At 44.5% G+C, this 18,839-nt stretch overlaps 2 protein-coding genes and 1 pseudogene across 2 annotated transcripts; 2 read left to right on the top strand and 1 right to left on the bottom strand.

Annotated features, from left to right (window-relative positions):
* Positions 1-18,839, bottom strand: part of LOC111949596 (neurofibromin-like) — a 95,969-nt pseudogene that overhangs the window by 32,399 nt on the left and 44,731 nt on the right.
* On the top strand, positions 6,041-9,706 carry LOC111949591 (mucin-2). The gene is made up of 2 exons (XM_023966886.2): positions 6,041-6,350; positions 6,780-9,706. The coding sequence occupies exon 2, from the start codon at positions 6,827-6,829 to the stop codon at positions 8,597-8,599; it is 1,773 nt and encodes a 590-aa protein (XP_023822654.1). The 5' UTR covers positions 6,041-6,350; positions 6,780-6,826; the 3' UTR covers positions 8,600-9,706.
* Positions 13,035-18,824, top strand: LOC111949593 (oligodendrocyte-myelin glycoprotein-like). The gene is made up of 4 exons (XM_023966893.2): positions 13,035-13,684; positions 15,430-15,495; positions 15,591-15,800; positions 15,909-18,824. Exons 2-4 carry the CDS (start codon positions 15,440-15,442, stop codon positions 16,897-16,899), a joined length of 1,257 nt encoding a protein of 418 aa, XP_023822661.1. The 5' UTR covers positions 13,035-13,684; positions 15,430-15,439; the 3' UTR covers positions 16,900-18,824.

Genomic DNA, 18,839 nt, shown 5'->3' with positions numbered 1-18,839 from the left:
AGTACGACAGGATCTAGAGAACATGCCCCTAGTGAGGAAAGTGAAAAGCATTCAACCCCTTTGTTATGGTAAGCTTAAATAAGTTCAGGAGTAAACATTTGCTTAACAAGTCACATTATAAGTGGAATGGACTCAATCTTTGTGCAATAATAGTGATTAACATGATTTTTGAATGACTACCTCATCTATGTACCCCACACATACAATTATCTGTACGGTCCCTCAGTCGAGCAGTGAATTTCAAAACAAAGTTGCCGGAGAGGAAGGAAAGTGTTCAAGGATTTCACCATGAGGCCAATGGTGACTTTAAAACAGTTATATAGTTTAATGGATGTGATAGGAGAAAACTGAGGATGGATCAACATCATTGTAGTTACTCCACAATATTAACCTTATTGGCAGAGTGAAAAGAAGGAAGCCTGTACAGAATACAAATACAAAGAAATATGCATCCTGTTTGCAACAAGCCACTAAAGTAATACTGCAAAAAACGAAGCAAAGCAATTCACTTTTTTTATCCGACATACAATGTGTTATGTTTGGGGCAAATCCAATACATTACTGAATACCACTCTACAGATTTTCAAGCACAGTGGTGGCTGCATCATGTTATGGGTATGCTTGTAATTGTTAAGGACTGAGGAGTTTTTCAGGACAAAAAAAGCAATGGAATGTAGCTAAGCACAGGCAAAATCCTAGAGGAAAACCTGATTCAGTCTGCTTTTCACCAGACAGTGGGAGATGAATTCACCTCTCAGCAGGACAATAATCTAAAACGAGGCCAAATCTACATTGCAGTTGCTAACCAAGAAGACTGTGAATATTCCTGAGTGGCCGATCTTAGTTTTAACTTATATCTGCTAGAAAATCTATGGCAAGACTTGAAAATGGTGGTCATGTAATGATCAACAACCAATTTGAAAGAGCATTTCAAAATTGTAAAACAATTTTTAAAAGAATAAATGAGCAAATATTGTACAATCTAGGTGTGCAAAGCTCTTAAAAATGTATGGCTGTAACATAACAAAATCTAGAATAAGTCAAGAGGTATGAATACTTTCTGAAGGCACTGTATGTGATGGAAAGAGCAGGTGCCCTTAATGTTTTGTACATTCAGTATATAAACCTGAGCACATAACAAAAAAGTGGACTTTATATTGTTGGCATGTGAAAAAAAGGAGCGCAAAACTGAAGCATCAACCACAATCTACACAGAAAGACATGTTCAACAATTCAACTCAAAATAAACACGGTACGACCACCGCTCGTCTATGACACTACGTCTTGAACCTTTCATTTGGACCGCTGAGAAACATGCTGTGTTTAGTTTTATTTATTACTTCGATTGAAAGTTTTAAACCAATAGCACAAAGACACCAAACAAACACAACTGTATAATTGAACTGAATGAGTGGTAGCGACAACTGAACAATTTCCCATGTAACATGCTTCAGCAGCAAGACAACAAGGTGGCCAACTACTTTCACACCATCATTGCAGGAGTGATAGGTAACTATTTATTCAACAGAAACTTCCCAGGCCACAACATTCAGTACCATCAAACAAACTACAGTGGATTTGGAAAATATTCAGACCCCTTCCTTTTTCCACATTTTGTTACGTTACAGCCTAATTCTAAAATTGATCAAATACAATGCTTCCCTCATCAATCTACACACAATACCCCATAATGACAAAGCAAAAACAGATTATTAGAAATGCTTGCAAATATATAAAAATTTTAAAAATGATTAAAAAGGAAATGCCTTATTTACGTAAATATTCAGACCCTTTGCTATGACACTGGAACTTGAGCTCAGGTGCATCCTGTGTCCTTTGATCATTCTTGAGATGGTTCAACAACTTGATTGGAGTGATACATTCAATTGATTAGACATGATTTGGAAAGGCACACACACCTGTCTATATAAGGTCCCACAGTTGACAGTGCATGTCAGAGCAAAAACCAAGCCATGGGGTTGAAGGAATTGTACGTAGAGCTCAGAGACAGGATTGTGATGAGGCACAGATCTGGGGAAGGGTACCAAAACATTTCTGCAGCATTGAAGGTCACCAAAAACACAGTGGCCTCCATCATTCTTAAATGGAAGAAGTTTGGAATCACCAAGAATCTTCCTAGAACTGGCTGCCCGGCCACACTGAGCATGTGGGGAAGAAGGGCCTTGGTAAGAACCCGAAGGTCACGCTGATCCCGATGGTCACTGACAGAGCGCAAGAGTTCCTCCGTGGCGATGGGAGAACATTCCAGAAGGACAACAATCTCTGCAGCACTTCACCAATTAGGTTTTTATGGTAATGTTGCCAGATGGAAGCCACTCCTCAGTAAGGCACGACAGCCCGCTTGGAGTTTGCCAAAATGCACCTCAAGACTCTTAGACCATGAGAAACAAGATTCTCTGGTCTGATGAAAACAAGATTGAACTCTTTGGCCAGAATGTCAAGCATCACGTCCATCCTGACGGTGAAGCACGGTGGTGGCCTCAGACTTGGGTAAAGGTTCAGATTCCAACAGTACAACGACTCTAAGCACACAGCCAAGACAACGCAGGAGTGGCTTCGGGACAAGTCTCTGAATGTSCGTGAGTGGCCCAGCCAGAGCCTGGACTTGAACCCGATCGATCATCTCTGGAGAGACCTGAAAAAGGCTATGCAGCAACATTCCCCATCCAACCTGACAGAGCTTGAAAGGATCTGCAGAGAAGAATGGGAGAATCTCCCCAAATACAGGTGTGCCAAGCTTGTAGCTTCATACCCAAGAAGATTTGAGGCTGTAAATCACTGCCTGTAAAGGGTTTGAATACTTATAAATACATATACATACATACATATACATACAGTTGAAGTCGAAAGTTTACATACACCTTAGCCAAATACATTTAAACTCAGTTTCATTATTACTGACATTTAATACTAGTAAGAATTCCCTGTCTTAGGTCAGTTAGGATCACAACTTTATTTTAAGAATGTGAAATGTCAGAATAAGAGAGAATGATTAATTTCAGCTTATTTGTTTCTTTCATCACATTCCCAATGGGTCAGAAGTTTACATACACTCAATTAGTATTTGGTAGCATTGCCATTAAATTGTTTAACTTAGGTCAAACACTTCGGGTAGCCTTCCACAAGCTTCCCCCAATAAGTTGGATGAATTTTGGCCAATTCCTCCTGACAGAGCTGGTGTAACTGAGTCAGGTTTGTAGGCCTCCTTGCTCGCACTCACTTTTTCAGTTCTGACCACAAATTTTCTGTAGGATTGAGGTCAGGGCTTTGTGATGGCCACTCCAATACCTTGACTTTGTTGTCCTTTGTTGATTTTGTTGTCCATTTTGCCACAACTTTGGAAGTATGCTTGGGGTCATTGTCCATTTGGAAGACCCATTTGCGACCAAGCTTTAACTTCCTGACTGATGTCTTGAGATGTTGCTTCAAGATATCCACATCATTTTCCATCCTCATGATGCCATCTATTTTGTGAAGCACACCAGTCCCTCCTGCAGCAAAGCAGGTGTTCTTCGGCTTGCAAGCATGCCCCTTTTTACGCAAAACATAGCGATGGTCATTATGGCCAAACAATTCCATTTTTGTTTCATCAGACCAGAGGACATTTCTCCAAAAAGTACGATCTTTGTTCCCATGTGCAGCTGCGAACCGGTCTGGCTTTTTCTATGGCGGATTTGGAGCAGTGGCTTCTTCCTTTCTGAGCGGCCTTTCAAGTTATGTTGATATAGGACTCGTTTTACTGTGGAAATATATACTTTTGTACCAGATTCCTCCAGCATCTTCACAAGGTCCTTTGCTGTTGTTCTGGGATTGATTTGCACTTTTTGCACCAAAGTACATTCATCTCTAGGAGACAGAACGCGACTCCTTCCTGAGCGGTATGACATGTGCGTGGTCCCATGGTGTTTATACTTGCGTACTATTGTTTGTACAGATGAACGTGGTACCTTCAGGCGTTTGGAAATTGCTCCCAASGATGAACCAGACTTGTGGAGGTCTACAATTTCTTTTCTGAGGACTTGGCTGATTTCTTTTGATTTTCCCATGATGTCAAGCAAAGAGGCACTGAGTTTGAAGGTAGGCCTTGAAATACATCCACAGGTACTTCCAATTGACTCAGATTATGTCAGTTAGCCTATCAGAAGCTTCTAAAGCCATGACATAATTTTCTGGAATTTTCCTAGCTGTTTAAAGGCATGGTCAACTTAGTGTATGTAAACTTCTGACCCACTGGAATTGTGATACAGTGAATTATAAGTGAAATAATCTGTCTGTAAACAATTGTAGATGTCCTAACTGACTTGCCAAAACCATAGTTTGTTAACAAGAAATTTGTGGAGTGGTTGAAAAACTAGTTTTAATGACTCCAACCAAAGTGTATGTAAACTTCCGACTTCAACTGTATACATATACATACATAAAGTCATCAAAAAAAGAAAAGTCCCTTTTTTCAGGACCGTCTTTCAAAGATAATTTGTAAAAATCCAAATACCTTCACAGATCTTCATTGTAAAGGGTTTAAACACTGTTTCCCAAGCTTGTTCAATGAACCATAAACAATTAATTAACATGCACCTGTGGAACGGTCGTTAAGACACTTACAGACGGTAGGCAATTGAGGTCACAAAAGAGGCCTTTCTACTGACACTGAAAAACACCAAAAGAAAGATGCCCAGGGTCCCTGCTCATCTGCGTAAACGTGCCTTAGGCATACTGCAAGGAGGCATGAGGACTGCAGATGTGGCCAGGGCAATAAATTGCAATGTCTGTACTGTGAGACACCTAAGATAGCACTATAGGGAGACAGGAAGGACAGCTGATCGTCCTCGCAGTGGCAGACCACGTGTAACAACACCTGCACAGGATCGGTACATCCGAACATCACACCTGGGGGACAAGTATAGGATGGCAACAACAACTGCCCGAGTTACACCAGGAACGCACAATCCCTCCATCAGTGCTCAGACTGTCCGCAATAGSCTGAGAGAGGCTGGACTGAGGGCTTGTAGGCCTGTTGTAAGGCAGGTCTTCACCAGACATCACTGACAACAACTTGGCCTATGGGCACAAACCCACCGTCGCTGGACCAGACAGGACTGGCAAAAAGTGCTCTTCCCTGACGAGTCGCGGTTTTGTTTCACCAGGGGTGATGTCGGATTCGCTTTTATTGTCGAAGGCATGAGCGTTACACCGAGGCCTGTACTCTGGAGCAGGATAGATTTGGAGGTGGAGGGTCCGTCATGGTCTGGGGCGGTGTGTCACAGCATCATCGGACTGAGCTTGTTGTCATTGCAGGCAATCTCAACGCTGTGCGTTACAGGGAAGACATCCTCCTCCCTCATGTGGTACCCTTCCTGCAGGCTCATCCTGACATCACCCTCCAGCATGACAATGCCACTAGCCATACTGCTCGTTCTGTGTGTGATTCACTGCAGGACAGGAATGTCAGTGTTCTGCCATGGCCAGCGAAGAGCCCGGACCTCAATCCCATTGAGCCGTCTGGAACCTGTTGGATCTGAGAAATGTTCCGGAACTTGCAGGTGCCTTGGTGGAAGAGCGGGGTAACATCTCACAGCAAGAACTGGCAAATCTGGTGCAGTCCATGAGGAGGAGATGCACTGCAGTACTTAATACAGCTGGTGGCCACACCAGATACTGACTGTTACTTTTGATTTTGACCCCCCCTTTATTCAGGGACACATTATTCCATTTCTGTTAGTTGCATGTCTGTGGAACTTGTTCATTTTATGTCTCAGTTGTTGAATTTTGTTATGTTAATTCAAATATTTACACATGTTAAGTCTGCTGAAAATAAACGCAATTGAAAGTGAGAGGACGTTTCTTTTTTGGCTGAGTTTACACACACACACACACACACACACACACACACACACACACACACACACGTGTATGGGGGGAAAAAACGAATTAATCCATTTTAGAATAAGGCTGTAACGTAGCAAAATGTGGAAAACGTCAAGGGGTCTATCCCAGAGTGCATATTAAAATTACAAGTGTACATTTGTTTTGCATGAAAACATCCACTGTGTATTTTTCTGTGTTAAAAAGAACAGGGTGTCATTTGTAATCAGACCTCAGTTTCACAGCTCTCACTTCCTGTCAAGTGAGGCAAGAGAAGTTTCTGTATAATACCAGACTAGGGCCTCGCAGCCATCTACAGCAGCTGCTTTCTGGGCTTCACGTACAGCAAACTAAGGGGAGCTCTTCCAGCTGAGACACACCAACTCATATAGGCATTCTGCTTTTTGTGAACTTGGAGCAGGTTAATGAAGGCCAGGATTTTAGGGTTAAATCCTGTTTAGGCTCTGGTGAGTACAACATATTTTAAGGGTGGGTGATGTAAATATAAAAGGGTTATAGTGAGATCTGTTTCTCTAACGACGACATGTGTGATTTGCCAGAGAATGTGCAAGCAGTTTAAAACAAAAACCTTTGAAACACATACTTTCAAAATAGTTGTTTGTGGAAGGTGTAATACACATTATAAACACATATGACCTTATATGGCCTTAATTCTTACAAAGAAATAAGACAAAAACAGAATAGTTAGATTCCCCAGAAAACAGTCAAAAAATCTTCTACGATTACTTTGAATTGTAGTTTGAGGAAGGAAATGCCAAAAGTAGCGATAACATTTCACCACGTTACCCTTCATGGTGAAATGTTCCTTGTTTCCTCATGATAAATCATGCTCATCGATACAGTAATGACACGTTTGCTTTTCTTCTTTTCATCAGTCTGTCATCAGGACACACCAGATTTCAGAGGATAACAGGAAACAGCAATGGAGGGAAAGCGTCTTGTTTTTGTCTTGTTTTTGTGGATGCTGCCACTGGGACTGAAAAGCACAGTGACACTTCAGCCTAACAGCCACTCCTCCGACTTCAGGAGCAGTGAGGTTACTGCAACTTCAGACAAAGTTTCACCCTTAGAAATGGCACAAGAGCACCTCAACAATGCACCAGATGAAGGAAACCATAGCACCGTAGCACCTTCAGTTGAGTTGAAGTTCACAGTGAAGAGTGAACCACAGACTCCAGATCAGGTGTCCACCAGATATATCAGCTCTTATCTGCCTTCAATCCACCCTTTGAGTACGAGCACAAAGAGGAACTCCCAGTCACCTCAGGACCGCCAAACAACCAAATATAAAAACAACTCCACGGTGGAGATCACAGCAGACGGAGCCGAGGAAACTTCGCCCACTATGGGGAATCAGCCTCCGGTAAGCCGAGTTACACCCTCGAGCCAGGGCAAAGTAAGTCCAACAGCATCACCTAGACCTTCTGAGTTTTCCTCTCAAACAACCTCACCGACAACAATTCAACCAACAGAGATCCAAACAGGGACTGGTCCAACCAATCGTCCGATGTCGCAGTCCAACGACTCCACAGAGAGGATCCGACCCACGCCAACTGGTGTTGGATTTGGAGTGACACCGACTAGAGCCGAATTTACTTTGAACACAGGTGGGAAGGCTCAATTGCCCAGCACTTCCTCCCAGGCCCCAGTCACAAGCAGGAAATCAACCCCTTCACACCCCACTGAAAGAGGTCCAACAGGCCCATCTGAGCTGCCTAGCGCTGCCACCCTACCTCCCTCTATAACCATGACCAAATCTTTTACCCACATCTCCACTCCATGGACGTCGACCCAGCCCGCCAAGACCCTTGCCACCACTGCAGCCTCTGTTACTGCTAGTATTGCCGTTACCAGCACCAAGGGCCAATCCCCACTAATGGTCCCCACTACAAAACATGTCGCTACTGCCACCACCACGACAAAAAATAAACCAAAGCCATCTCCGTCAAAAATGGCAAACAAAGACAAGAGCAAAACGACAGGGAACCATGGCACAGTGGTGGCTGTACTGATTGGTGTGACACTGGTTCTGATGTTTGTCAGTTTTGGGGTCATCTTCGTGAGGAAGCGCAGACATCAGAGGATGCAGCTGCAGAATACAGCCTGGGCCGGCCCCTCTCCGTTTCTGGACAGTGGAGTCCAGTCTCGACTGGATAATGACGATAGCAGTGACGTCCACCTGAGGGGCTCCAATCGAATCTCCTTCTCTGGCTTCCTGTCTCAGCGACTCTCCAAGAGGCTGTCTCTGCTCCAGGAGACTGACGAGGAATTCCGGATGGGTGAGATTCAGACAGGAAGTACATTTGGAAGAGAGACCGTTTCAGATGATGTTCAACCGAGTAACGGGACTGCTGCAGTGCACAAAGAAAAGACCCAGATTGAGGAGGTGCAACCTCTGGACAACTCTTCATCTCCTCCCCCATCGACGTCTTCAGAGACCACTGCCACAGCACACACCCATGACCATCAGCCTCCGACTTCCTTGCAGGTTGTTGATCTGGGGCCAGACAATGCTCCAAATCGCTCTCCCTCTCGTACACCATCAGATATCCCAGAAGCTATTCCTCCACCACTATTGGATGTTTACCTGGGTCCCCCCTCAGACCAGGCCAGCCCCCCAGCCCCCCTCCACCAGAGAGCACAGATCTTCCCACCCCACCCCCCGACCTGCCTTAACCAGTCTCCAAGCAGATAGTAACACACAGGAAACCTACTCTCCTACCCCTCTACACAACAAAGGAAACCACTCCCGCCAAAAAACAACTCAAACTGATGCTCATCAGTGTTCCGCTTACTTCATCTATACCTCTTTCTGATGAAACATTTCATGAAATGGATCTTCAACTAGGCCTATAGCCAGTTTGATTGTCAAAACCAAGCCAATCCATTTCCCTATTTAATGGTATAACTTTGACATTGGCCACAATGTGATTTTTAACACATGATCCCTGTGGTCTTTCTTTGGTATTAAGAAAACCAAATGTACACTGAGAACGCTTTCCCAAATGTTTTGATTCAAGTCAGATCCGTATTCATTCAGCCTGACCAATCTGTAGCAGTGAGATTTATTTCATGCTACAACAATTGCTTTTTCTCCTGTGTACTTTTTGGAGGAAAACACAGTGACGTAAGGGCCTAAACATCAGCATCATACCCAGTGGTGAGATAATTCAGAGAAGGATGCACTGCTGAAGTAATGTAATTCTGTTTGTGCACGTGCGGCAAGTGAACATTTCCAGTCACTGCAAAAAAATATATATAATTTTCTTTTTTTTCTCTCTTTAAAAAAAAAAAATCAACCCAGGCTGAGACATTCATTGGGCAAAATGGTGAGAGAGGAAGTTCTAAAAGGAAATGAAACGAGGGGGTGAATTATATAATTAAACTGAGAAATGATAGATAGAAAGGGATAAAATGAATGTGAAAATGAGAGAAAGAGTGAGCAGGGAGTTAGACTCTCAGTGGGGCTGGCCCGATACCATTAGTGAGTGCGTTACTGCAGTGTTGCAGTCACTCCTAGTGTATTTCAGAGCTGTACATCAGTACACTAACAGTAGAGAAAGCGGACAGGCCACAGAGACAGAAAGAGGGAAATGTCAGACCCACAAATAGCGCCTCAATGTCTCATCTGAAGAGAAACCACAGAAACAATAAGTTGGGAGACGGAAAGCAACAACCACTTCCACACACAATTATTTCCATCTACACATATTCTTACCTGTTGACAAATGAGAGTTGTGATATGCTCATTGTTCATCAATCATGTATTTATGCAATAAATCTGCTGATATGCAATAAATCCGCTGATGGTAAATACTGGTTTGTATTTGTGTACTACATCAGCCTCATACAGTGAGGCAGACTACAGGCTCATTTGTTAAGGCCAGGCTATATTTCACTCTTCTGCGTAGTGATTGAGAGAGCATCATCCGCCTACACCACAAGCCCTGCTGACCAGATGGCAGCCACGGCACCTGCTTTATCCCTCCCTATAAAGAACATTGCCTGAAAGATACAGCCATCATAAATCTAAAACCCTCTCTACCTTCCCTTCCCTCTCTCCACCCTCCCCACTACTCTAATTCACAGCTCATTCCAGACACATTCTCCAGCTGAGTACTAAAAGGGAAATGTTTCTATTGAAAAATTATTGCAGAACTCCCTGTGTTGATACTGCGGCAGATATGAAAGAAAAGCGAGAGAGGTAGAGGGAGAGAGAGAAAGCAGCATGAGAAGTAGCTAAACTTGGGCAAGACTATTTTCAGTCCTGTTTCACTCTTACTGTTTTCACATCTGCAGTTCCAGGTCTGACGTAGTTTTCAAACCACCAACTCAATCTATCATATCAATCTTTCTACAGAACCCATGCCATGTTCATCTCAACACAGGTCTATTCTTTCTACTATCATGACAAGCTATTGTAGGAGTATTATTTTTAGTATGACTACAAATCATACTTTTATCAGTCCTTATCATTCTAAAACAATTGCATGTGCTGTGACTACAGTTGGTTTTCACACAAGTAGGTTGCAAAGTGGGAAACCTTTTGTTAAAACACCTTTTCTCTCATACAAACACATGTGGTTTGTGTATCAATTCTCTTGATGCTTCAACTTAATAACAAACCTGTCAACATGACAGAATTATAGCAATCAGATATCACAGTCAATTTCAGAGAACGCATTTTTTAAATCTAATGATCTGAGGCGAATAGCACACATTAGTTTCGCATCACAAACTCTCACAGCTTATTGGTTGAACTCCCGAAACTAACACAGCTGATTGGTGTTGCCATGCAGAGTTTCACACTTTTGACTGGTCTGGTGTTACCGTGCTAGCACCAGGCACTGCACTATGTAGGGTCTTTCTTACTAGGTTGCATTTGCTGAGACTTTTTCTGGAGAATTGTGAATGGTGATTACTGCCAGCAATTCATGCTGGCTAGTCACTGAATGATGTTGCCAGCAGTAGCAGGGCAGTTTGCTTCGGCTGAAGTGCAGAATTAAATATTCACTGCTTGCATACGGCTAGTTGCAGAACAGAGCTGTTCTGTGGTGCTAAGTTCTGAGTGCCTAGCAAAATAAGCATGATGTTGTGTGTGTATATTTCCATGAGAGAAGCCCCAAACCTATGTTATATTGGCCAGACACAATCTGCCAAACTATGACTCCTTCTCAGAGAGAGAGAGGAGAGGGAGAGTGGAAAGAGGATAGGAGAGAGAAAGCGGTAGACAGAACCACATAACTACTTTCACACAAGTCCTCTAAAACCAAACAGGGTACGGACCTGTGAGCATAGAGATTAATTCATGAAGTGCGGTTTTCAAAACATCATTACAACAATCACCCCCCCAATGTAAATGTAATTGAATTTTGAATTACAGAAATACAGACCCACTAAAAATTATTGTATTAATATGGCCGCAGCAACGTTGGCCGTAAAACAAAGCCACTAGTCACAGAACACCTATTCATGGGTCAGCACATTTGCAAAAAGCTGTTCTTATTGCAGACTGCCAGGGTGCTTCCTGAAGGCAGCTGAAAATGGAGGAAGACCAGGAGGATGGTGAGACAAAATCTGTACCGTTAATACAAAAACAGTGTTAATATGCTGCTGAGACCAGTGGAGGCAGCCAGTCGTTGCAGGAGCCAGTTGTGATGTGAGATAGCGCTGCCATCAGGGGGCAGTGTGTGTGTGTGTGTGTGTGTTATGCATCCCATGCGCGTTCAGCCAGAACCATGTCACCCTGCCAGATCTGTACAGTACTACAGGGAATTCAGGGGAACTGTGTGTGTGAAGATGTGTGTGTGTGTGTGTGTGTGTGTGTGTGTGTGTGTGTGTGTGTGTGTGTGTGTTAAAACACGGTGAGCATGAGTACAAAATGCTGTGAGAGATCGAGAGAGAGCGTGAGAGAGAGCGAGAGTGAAGGGGAAATGGAACATACTGTGACTATGAGAATGTGAAAGTTGAACGCACGAGGCACTAATGTTCAATGAACAGCCCACATTAGAATGAGTTAGCGTGTTTGTATGTACACTGAACAAAAATATAAATGCAACATGCAAAATATCCCAGAAATGTTCCATACGCAAAATGCTTATTTCTCTCAAATGTTGTGCACAAATTTGTTTACGTCGCTGTTAGTGAGCATTTATCTTTTGTCAAGATAATGACGTAGGCAGTGACATTACTTCTGGTTTAATAAAATAACATGGGACCTTTCCTTTGATGCAGAACTTACTCGGAAACATGTGTGCTATGTTCCTGATTGTCAACTTCTGTCTGCAACTGCATTAATAAAGGTTTTTTAATGATTTAATTAAAGATATTGTCACAATGCTAATTTCACCAATGAGCCAATGATTGACAAGAACCAAGGAACGAACCCTAACAGGGTGAGCGGTTTGCTGATGTCAACGTTGTGAACAGAGTATCCCATGGTGGCGGTGGGATTATGGTATGGGCAGGCATAAGCTATGGACAACGAACACAATTGTATTTTATCTGTGTCAATTTGAATGCACAGAGATACCGTGACGAGATCCTGAGGCCCATTGTCGTGCCATTCATCCGCCGCCATCACCTCATGTTTCAGCATGATAATGCACGGCCCCATTTCGCAAGGATCTGACAAGTATCCATTCCTCCATGGCCTGCATACTCACCAGTCATGTCACCCATTGAGCATGTTTGGGATGCTCTGGATCGACGTGTACGACAGCGTGTTACAGTTACAGCAACTTCATACAGCCATTGAAGAGGAGTGTGACAACATTCCACAGGCCACAATTAACAGCCTGATCAACTCTATGTGAAGGAGATGTGTCGCACGGCATGAGGCAAATTGTGGTCACACCAGATACTGACTGGTTTTCTGACCCACACTCCTACCTTTTTTTAAGGTATATGTGACCAACAGATGCATATCTGTATTCCCAGTCATGTGAAATCCATAGATTAGGGCCTAATGAATTTATTTCAAATTGACTGATTTCCTTATATGAACTAACTCAGTAAAATCTTTGAAATTGTTGTTTATATTTTTGTTCAGTATACTGTATGTGTTTAAAAAAAAGAGAGAGAGGGGAAGGGATAATGGAGAAAGAATTGCTTTTATCAAGTGAGCGGGATCTTGATTCTAAAAAGATTGGAGTCAGCACAGTTCCCCCACCCCCTGCTCTCCCCGTCTCATCATCAGCAGTGGGGGCAGGCACTGTGCTGCAATCCTCCAATCCTCTCTCCTTCCCTCCCCCCTCTCTCTCTCCTTCAGACCGCTCTTTCCCTGAGTGCATCAGGAGCCTGCAGAGGAGCGGTGGAGGATGACTGGCGCTATCAGGGGCACCCTGCTCTGGCATGCTTGGAGGACGCCACAACCCAGGAGAGGATTTTGAGACGGAGCGAGAGAGCCTGCCAACCACTGGCCAACGCCAACACAGCACGAGAGAGAGAGACAGCGAGAGGAGGGTGGGGGTCCACCTTTACCAGAGAAAGAAGAAGAGCAAGGGAGAAAAAATTAAGTGAGAGTGCAAGTGAGGAAGAATGTGAAAGAAAGGAAAAATACCCCAAAAGAAAGCCAGCGCAAAAAACGGAGAGACCCAAAAAAGAAAATGGTGCATGAATAATAAGGGCAACTTAACACCCCCCAGATTTGACTTGACAATCACTCTCTCCAGCCTGCTGTTCTGAAAAAAAGAGGGGGAAGCAAGTGAGAGGGCTGGCCGAGGGAAGGAGAGAGGACGAAAAGAGCAAGATGACGGAGTGAAGCGATGGAGAGGATCAGGTGAGTGACTAATGGCATGTAAAACAGTACATGCTAACACATGTGCACATGACTGGACACACACACACAGTGCTTCACAAAGCAGTGATGTATTTGATTCTGGACCACACTAGTTCAGTGGACTGCAGCAGGGTGATTTGTCTATGACAGTCTCTGGCTTCTCATTAAATCTCTCCAACGGTGCTGAAATCTCCATTAGATATTACAGCTATTTATGGAGCAAATTCCGATCGGGTCCTTGGAGAAAAAGACTTGATGGAATTTTGAAAGCACTAATATACCGATTGACACAAATGTGCCATACAACTTAAGACAATTAATTGACAAAGACGAATAAGGTGCACGCACGGTCTCCAACATTAATTTTATTGTTATGTAATTTCAAGTTTTTTTTGATATTGGGTATGAATTGTAATGTTAAGTGCAACCTAAGACTAACTTGCAGTATACCATAACCTGATGAAGTTTAGAGCACTCAGCTTACCATGTACTGCTAAAACCTGCCACACTGATGTGTTTGGCAAGCTCTTCTTAATACAACCACACACACACACGCTGTCCCCAGATACTCAATCATTTGTGCCAGAAGACAGGGTGAGAGAGGACAGGACACAATCGTGTGTGTGTGCGTGTGTGGGATCGAGAGTGTGTGTGTGTGTGCCACTCTAAAGGAATTCAGCCGGCTCTCTCTCACTGCAGTATTTCTAAGCTCCTACCCGCTGGCAAGGCCTCAAGCTTGCCGGCACACAGACTGACTGGGGTCCTTGTAAACAGCAACACAGCTATTAGATAGTAGAGTCCAAAACTCGGTTATGTGGACCTCAAGGGATGCCCGTTTCGTTTTTTCCCCTAGTACTACACAGCTGATTCAAATAATCAAAGCTTGATTAGTTGATTATTTGAATCAGCTGCGTAGTGCTAAGGCAAAAACCAAAACGTGCATCCCTTGGGGTCCTGAGGACAGAGTTTGGGAAACCCTCAAGCAGGACTGTTAGCATATGGCCTGGCGTTACAATGTTATAATGTCAGAGGGGGGTCAATGACATGAATGGGAACTATATGGAGGAGAGGGGATGGAGGGGAGAGGGCTCTGGGTTTAGTGAGGTCCAATCTACCCAGTTAGTTGTATAGTCACATTATGTGCTTGAAGTATGATAGATGGTTCACAGTCATGACTTTCTTACAGGCTGGATGCAGAACCAGTGTGGAGTGTTTTACTGCTGTCTCCTGGTGTTTATTACTGCCCCTCTCCCATCGGTGAGGCTGCTATGCATCAAAGGCTATCTCAAAACAGCAGTAGCTCCAGACAAGGGTATAAATAATTTCTACAGAGATTCCATTGAGGGGAAACTAGGCCGTTTATGAATAAGGGTGATACTGTAGCTAATACTCCGCCAACTAACGTTGTCTAGCAATCTGTTGTAATACTAACATGCTAGCAGATATCCATAGGCTTCCCGTCATTGTACTATTGCTAGATAGCATTGGCTCTCAAAACTACTGCAACGCTAACTTCCTTCATACTGGACACAGAGGCATAAACATGGTATCCACTAGTTCATCTGACTCTAGGGAAGTGGATAAAGGGCCTCATTGCCAAAATCCCTAAGTATCCCTTTAAGCTCCTGGTAATTGCAGCTTGGAAAAGCTAGCAAGGATTGGACTTAAATYAGCTATTGCTAATCAATATTTAAATGCTAATGGGGTCGGTAGCTAATTTAACTGTCAGTATTATTATTCTGCAGATGTGTGTGAATGAGTGATGGTCTTGACGAAGATCCATACAGGATCAAAACTGTGCCCTTCCATTTGTGAGTATATAAATTGTAGAGCAAAGAAGTGTTGCAGATGTATGTCCTTGGGTACAGTCCAGAGTCTCCTCTCACTGTGTCTCTCCCTCTCTCAGAGCCCTCATTATGCTCCCCCACGCCCCGTTGGCCTGCCTCTTCCTGCTCCTCCTGTCGGGGGTGCTGGGGGGGCTGGTCCTGTCTATCTGCCCTGCCGTGTGCTCCTGCAGCCGGGGCCACCGTGTGGTGGACTGCTCCTCACGGCACCTCTCACAGCTGCCCCCAGGCCTGCAGCATAACATCCGCTTCCTCAACCTCTCACACAACAGGTAGGAAAACACTTCTTCCTTCTCATCATCCGCTTTCTTCTCATCATACTCGTCTTCGGCAGGTTGGGTCCTAACTTCTAAAATTCGAACTCCCCTCTCTTCCAACAGCCTTTGTGGTCTGGACGACCAGCTCGGCCACTACGCCCACCTGCGTACCCTGGACCTGTCCTATAACCTCCTGGGTCGCTTCCCCTCCGGCCTGCCCAGGGCCCTCTGGGACATCCGGGCCGCTGGCAACCAGCTCCGAGCACTGGACAAGAACGACACGGCCTACCATTGGAACCTGAGGGTACTGGACCTGTCAGCCAACGAGCTGGAGAGGGTGGTCTTCATCAACAACACCCTACCCAGCCTACACGCCCTAAACTTGAGTCACAACCGGTTCTGGACCGTGCCCACCAACATGCCTCATAATCTGGAGATGGTGGATTTGTCCCACAACTACCTGGTTCAGATCCTCCTGGGATCATTGGACCGGCTGCCCAGGCTGAGGAGGTTCTACCTGCATGCTAATCGCTTCTCCTGGGTGCCGGAGGGGGTATTTGACCGGTTGGAGGGGCTCGAGTTGTTGACACTTGGGGATAACCCTTGGGCTTGTGAAGAGGAGGAGAACATCACACGGCTCTTGCTCTGGGCCAAACACACCCGTGCTGCCGTGTTGGGCTGCCCCTGCTACACTAGGCCAACATGTGGACAAGCCCATCTGGCCACACCAGGAGGGGAGTGGCACTTTACGTCCCACACAGAGCCTCCACTGGGGGCTGATGACAGAGAGCTGGGCCGTGGAGACCTCACACCGGATAGAGCTGCAGTCGTCACTTCTGGGTACATGGCTAAGTCTGCGTTGTTGGAGCCTGGGACGCATGGAGACAGAGGGTCTGCCAATAGCTCGGGGGACCAGACATCGTTTGTGTTCATCTCCACCCCCTTGCACGGCCTCTCCACACGCACAAGCACTACAGGGCACCCGCACTCCGCCGCCAAGAAGCCCAACACAGGAAGCACGCAGAGCAGAAGCCACGGACTCCACACACCAATCCTGTATTCTGTAGTCACCTGGAACCTTCTAGTCACGGTGACTGCCTTCAAAGCCTTTTAAACCCACACGTTGTCAGTACTAGAGTCAAGTCTTGATGGATTTTGGAGAGGGCTAACCCTATGTACGTATGACCCAGAATGTAAAAGGGAGAGGTTTGTTATTGTTTTTATTTTAAAGAACAACTTTCAACTGTTACTGCCTAAATGTGTATCCTCTCTCATCTTCCAACCATTTGACCAACATCTACAGAGTGAAGTTGTGCTGTATGGCTACATCTTTCAAACTTGCATACAAATAATATCTAGGCAAATGTATACACATAGTGCTTCGGAAAGTATTCAGACCCCTTTTTACACATTTTGTTATGTTTCAGCCTTATTATAAAATGCATTAAATAAATAAAAATCCTCATCAATCTACACAAAATACCCCATAATGACAGAGCAAAATCAGGTTTAGAAATGTTTGTTAATTTATTAAATATGAAAAACAGAAATACCTTATTTACATAAGTATTCAGACCCTTGGCTATGAGAATGGAAATTGAGCTCAGGTGCATCCTGTTTCCATTGATCGTCCTGGAGATGTTTCTACAACTTGAATGGAATCTTACTGGGGTCAATTCAATTGATTGGACTATATAAGGTCCCACAGTTGACAGTGCATGTCAGAGCAAAAACCAAACCATGAAGTTGAAGGAATTGTCCCTAGAGCTCCAAGACACAATTGTGTTGAGGCACAGATCTGGGGAAGGGTACCCAAACATTTCTGCAGCTTTGAAGGTCCCCAAAAACACAGTGGCCTCCATCATTCTTAAATGGAAAAAGTTTGGAATCACCAAAACTCTTCCGAGAGGTGGCCACCCTGCCAAACTGAGCAATCGGGGGAGAAGGGCCTTGGTCAGGGACGTGACCAAGAACCTGATGGTCACTTTGACAGAGCTCTAGAGTTCCTCTGTGGAGGTGGGAGAACCTTCCATAAGAACAACCATCTTTGCAGCACTCGACCAATCAGGCCTTTATGGTAGAGTGGCCAGACAGAAGCCACTCCTCAGTAAAACAGGGACATGAAAGCCCGCTGGGAGTTTGCCATAAAGCACCTAAAGGACTCTTAGACAATGAGAAACAAGATTCTCTGGTCTGATGATTCTCTGGTCTGATGAAACTACGATTGCGTTACGTCTGGAGGAAACATGGCACCATCCCTACGGAGCATGGTGGTGGCAGCATCATGCTGTGGGGATGTTTTTCAGCAGCAGGGACTGGGAGACTAGTCAGGATCGAGGGAAAGATGGAGCAAAGTAAAGAGAGATCCTTGATGAAAACTTGCTCCAGAGCGCTCAGGACCTCAGACTGGGGGGGAAGGTTCACCTTCCAACAGGACAACGATCCTAACCGTACAGTCAAGACAACGAAGGAGTGGCTTCGGGACAATTCTCTGGATGTCCTCAAGTGGCCCAGCCAGAGCCCAGATTTGAACCAGATCAAACATCTCTGGTGAGACCTGAAAACAGATGTGCAGCAACACTCCCCATCCAACCTGACAGAGCTTGAGAGGATCTGCAGAGATGAATTGGGGAAAACTCCCCAAATACAGGTGTGCCAAGCTTGTACCGTCAAACCCAAGAAGACTCTAGGCTGTAATCGCTGCCAAAGGTGCTTCAACAAAGTACTGAGTAAAGGGTCTTATGTGAGATATATAWACACACAAACCTGTTTTTGCTTTGCTTTGTCATTATGGGGTAGTGTGTGTAGAATGATGAAACAATTTAATCAATTTTAGAATAAGGCTGTAAACTAACTAAATGTGGAAAAAGTAAAAGGGGTCTGAATATATCTCGAATGCATTGTACATGACTAATAATACTCTATCGGTGTGGAAAGATGAATGCTCTACTCTATGTAGTCTATACTGCTTGTCCGTTCTGTTGACAGATGCTGCGTTTTATGGTTTCTATGATATAAAGAAAAGCAACACATTTAGAACGCATTTAATGTACG

Source organism: Salvelinus sp. IW2-2015, linkage group LG22 (assembly GCF_002910315.2).
Source record: "Salvelinus sp. IW2-2015 linkage group LG22, ASM291031v2, whole genome shotgun sequence".
Classification (NCBI taxonomy): Eukaryota; Metazoa; Chordata; class Actinopteri; order Salmoniformes; family Salmonidae; genus Salvelinus; species Salvelinus sp. IW2-2015.
Note: the sequence above shows the minus strand (reverse complement) of the source record. Positions and strands in the feature narration are given on the sequence as shown.